This window comes from Diabrotica virgifera, chromosome 2 (assembly GCF_917563875.1).
Source record: "Diabrotica virgifera virgifera chromosome 2, PGI_DIABVI_V3a".
Classification (NCBI taxonomy): domain Eukaryota; kingdom Metazoa; phylum Arthropoda; class Insecta; order Coleoptera; family Chrysomelidae; genus Diabrotica; species Diabrotica virgifera.
The window spans coordinates 178,334,556-178,339,240 of NC_065444.1; the positions used below are offsets into that span (position 1 = coordinate 178,334,556).

The 4,685-nt window shown below is 29.2% G+C and overlaps 1 protein-coding gene across 1 annotated transcript; it reads right to left on the minus strand.

Moving 5' to 3' along the window:
• Positions 1–1,643: 1,643 nt before the first annotated feature.
• LOC114329167 (transcription factor HES-5-like) lies at positions 1,644–2,069 on the minus strand. The gene has a single exon (XM_028278187.1). The coding sequence runs from the start codon at positions 2,067–2,069 to the stop codon at positions 1,644–1,646; it is 426 nt and encodes a 141-aa protein (XP_028133988.1).
• Positions 2,070–4,685: the final 2,616 nt, after the last annotated feature.

Genomic DNA, 4,685 nt, shown 5'->3' on the forward strand with positions numbered 1-4,685 from the left:
AATAAACAATGAGACTAATAGGAAGTATATGAAAAGATTAAAAGAGAAAATGGTCAATATAATACAGGGTGTAACAAAAATACAGGTCATAGATTAAATCACATATTTTGGGACCAAAAATAATTCGAATGAACCTAACTTACCTTAGTACAAATATGCACATAAAAAAAGTTACAGCCCTTTGAAGTTACAAAATGAAAATCGATTTTTTCGAATATATCGAAAACTATTGGAGATTATTTATTGAAAATGGACATGTGGCATTCTTATGACAGGGACATCTTAAAGAAAAATTATAGTGAAATTTGTGCACCCCATAAAAATTTTATGGGGGTTTTGTTTCCTTAAACCCCCCCAAACTTTTGTGTATGTTTCAATTAAATTATTATTGTGGTACCATTAGTTAAATTCAATATTTTTAAAACTTTGTTGCCTCTTAGTATTTTTTCGATAAAGCAGTTTTTATCGAGTTGATGCTTGTTTTTTAGTATGTTTACATAACAATTTTATGGGGGCTTTGTTCTTTTAAACCCTCCAAATGTTTGTGTACGTTCCAATTAAAATATTACTGCGGTACCATTAGTTAAACACAGTGTTTTTAAAAAATTTTTGCCTCTTTGTATTTTTTCGAGATGGCACCTTTTATCGAGATGTGGCTTCTTTTTTAATATGGTTCAAAATATACCTAAAAATTTAAATCAGAAATAAATTTTCATATTATTACCAAGTCTCCATAATCGTACTTAACCATATACAAATATGAGGTGGATTTGACAAATATGCAAAATATCTCGATAAAAACTGACTTTCCGATAAAGTACTAAGAGGCAAAAAAGTCTTAGAAACATAGTGTTTAACTAATGGTACTACAATAATAATTTAATTGGGTACACAAAAGTTTGGGGGTTTATAGGAACAAAACCCCCATAAAATTTTTATGGGGTGTCCAAATTTCACTATAATTTTTTCATAAGATGCTACTGCCATAAGAATGCCACGACATGTCCATTTCCAATAAAAAATCTCTAATAGTTTTCCATATATTGGAAAAAATCGATTTTCATTTTGTAACTTCAAAGGGCTGTAACTTTTTTTATGTGCACATTTTTTGTACTAAGGTAAGTTAGGCTCAATCGAACTATTTTTGGTCCCAGAATATGTGATTAAATTTATGACCTGTATTTTTGTTACATCCTGTATAATGTAAACAAGCTAATAAATTTTATCTGAATTTAAATTTTTGATGCGGAAGGAAATAAATTACTCTACTATTTCTGTTGAGAATAAGCCACAATTTTACTTCAAAATAAGTTTATTTATTTTGCTTTTTATTTAAAGTAAAATTGTGGCTTATTCCCAAGAAAAATAGTAAATTGCAAGAAATAAATCATGTTGGAATATTTTTTTACTGTTAAATATTTTTTAAATTTTTTTATGTGAAAGATAATAGGCTATGTAAGCAATAAATAATAAAAAGACATAAATTCAACTATAATTTATTACAAATTTAATGAACAAATCATCGAAATAATTTTACACTTAAATATACACAATAAAATAATTCTTAACACTACACAGAATTCAAAATACATATATACAAAATTATCACAGAACAAACATGTCAAATTTTTACAGTTAAAAAATTACCATGGTCTCCAAATTCCATTTTTATCACTGGAACCTTTTTGCGACGAATAGCTCGAACTCGAATAGCTTTTGGAATAACTGCTGGAACTGCCTCCATAACAATACTGTCCCACATTTCCACTCTTTGAAGAAACAGTAACGTAACTCTGGCTGCTGTATTTCTGGGACGAATAACTTCCATAGTTTGTAGACTGGTGGTAATGAGAAGACTGTGGTTTTCTCATAGTTTGTAAGTAACTTACAGTCATTTCCAGGATGTCAGCTTTTTCCAGTTTAGCACTCTTTTTTCCAACACACTGCGGGTCACATTCTAGCAGGATTTGCTTGAGGTTTTCTAGGCTTTCGTTGATACGTGCCCTTCTTTTTTTCTCCATTAAGGGCTTTCTTTGTTTTTTGTCATCAGGAACATTTTGATTCTCCATGGTAGGTAGATGTGAAATAACTTAACACTCGAAGTAAAATCACAACTTGTAGAGTTAATCAATTTTTGATAACGTACGAAGCACAAACACGTTAACTTGGATAGTATCAACTGCAAAATTTCAGAAGACGAAAATGTAGACGACTTAAAAATTCAAGTAGTTATCACTTGCGCTACAAATTCAAGAATAACAAATATTTTTAAAAATCTGTATAAATATTCGTTCATCCCTCCCATTGGGGGTTGGTACTAGCTAATTTGACTTGGTCTGTGGGTGCAATAAAACTATATTGCGGATTGATATTTATGGTACCGATGATGGCCTTGGTACCTTCGGTAATGTTGTAATGGTTTAATATTTTGGGTATTTTTGTATATTATAGATTGTTTGATGGGCCGAAATTAGTTACAGTGGATTTTGAAGAAGGGTGTGTAAATCCGAATTTGGTTTTTCTTCGAATTTTTTGAATATGCGACTACCGAAAAAGTACATAGTTGAATAATAAGTATATCTTAGCCAATAGAGAAAGACTCTATTATTTTATGTGTATAGAACTTACCAAAATATAATTAGTATTAACATTTTGAATAAATGTAATTATAAAACAATGGTTGACTACTTTTGACGGATTTTAAAAGAGGAAATTATTTAGAGTTCTGTTAAATATAAAATTAGTTTTGTCTTTGTTTTTCTTAATAATAAATATGCATTCTTGCCAGCTTTTCTTTAATTATATGTTAGTTAATAATTGGTAGCGAACTACAAATACAAAGGAGAGTGGGATAAGGATGTATAAATATTGTTTTGCCTCTACTTTTTAATGCATACTTGGAAGAAATTTTAAACAAATTAGGCCTGGAACCGAAGCTTTTCACCTCGCAATTTTTACAGAATGGATCGATTTGCTTGAAAATTTGAGAATAAGTAGTGGATAGTCCAATGATCAAAATCTATATGATTCCGAAAGGCGCTTTTACTATGGGGGTGGTTGCCACCCCATCTCGGGGTTGGAAATTTTTTATTATATTTGACCGCAAAAGTTGATAAAAACATTCATTCTAAGCAAAAAATATTCTATAAATTTTTTTGATAAAATTAATAGTTTTCGATTTATTCGCTATCGAAAGTGTTAGTTTTGTACCTATAGAAAAATTCAACGTTTTTCGATATACTCATATACGATTCACTCAATTTTTGCCGTAGAAAAATTTTTTTCAACCAATTTCTTGGGAATTAGATAACCTACAATTTTATATTGAAACATTTTTTCGTATCTTTGATGCTAATCTTTCTATTCTGAAGAAAATGACATTTTTTAGCAAACTACAAAAATTCGTTATCCGTTTTTAACTCCAGTTTTTTAAAAACTAATTATTCTAAGCAAGTCAAACTTTTAGAATCTATTAATAATACATAAATAAATAAAAATGAATAAGGCAAATGACTAAAAACACCGCTAACTTACATTATTATGCTTCCAATTGGATTTCTCCTTTTTTTTTTAAATATATTGATTTTTTAACCGTAACTTTTTTATTTTTTATCTTAGAAAGTTTGGTGAGAAATAATTTTGTAGTTGTTTACAAGGTCTATAAGCCTATTAATATTAAATATTTTTAAAATCCACAGTCGCAAAAAGAGGTGACTTTGAAAGGATTGGTAAAGGTGGTTTTTGCATGTTATTACAAGTTTTAATTGTCAATAGCTCACTCAATTTTTGCCGCAGGAAAAGTTTTTTCAAACTAGGTTCTTGGGAATTAAATAAGCTATAATTTCGTATTAAAACACTTTTTCGTATCGCTGATGCTAATCTTGCTATTCTGAAGAAAATGCCATTTTTTTTTTCAAACTACAAAAATTCGTTATTCGCTTTTAACTCCATTTTTTTTAAACTAATCATTCTAAGCCGGCCAAACTTCTAGAAACTATTAATAATATATAAATAAAAAAGACCAAATAAGGTCAATGACTAATTTTAATTAGGGTGGTGATTAGGGGGTTGCTTGCCATCACTTCGTCGCTGAGAAAAATAGGGACTGACATTCTTTTCATTATAAGTCAATTAATTTTTGAGCTAGAGACTTTTTTTGATTTCCGGAGATAGAGATTTTTAAGTACTTCAAATTAGTTTAAACAAGTTGTCCTCGAAAAATGCGTAGTTTTCCCGGCTTTTGACTTTGAAACTACAATATTTAGCATTTCACGAAAAAGAGCCAACATATATAAAGTATAGCTCGATTACTATTGGTCTTAAAGAAAATTTTAAAAAACGGTTTTGTTTATTTTTTTAAAAGGTACATTTTTGTTAAGTGAAGTTGTTTCGATAAAACGAAAACTTTTGGAGTTATTAGCAGAAAACTTGTTAAACACATTGATTTTTTCGATATAAAACTAACACTTTCGATAGCGAATAAATCGAAAACTATTAATTTTATCAAAAAAATGTATAGAACATTTTTTGCTTAGAATGAACGTTTTTACTAACTTTTGCGATTAAAATATAATAAAAAATTTCCACCCCCGAGATGGGGTGGCAATCACCCCCATGGTAAAAGCGCCTTTCGGCATGATATAGATTTTGATCCTTGAACTATCCACTGCTTATTCTCAAATTTT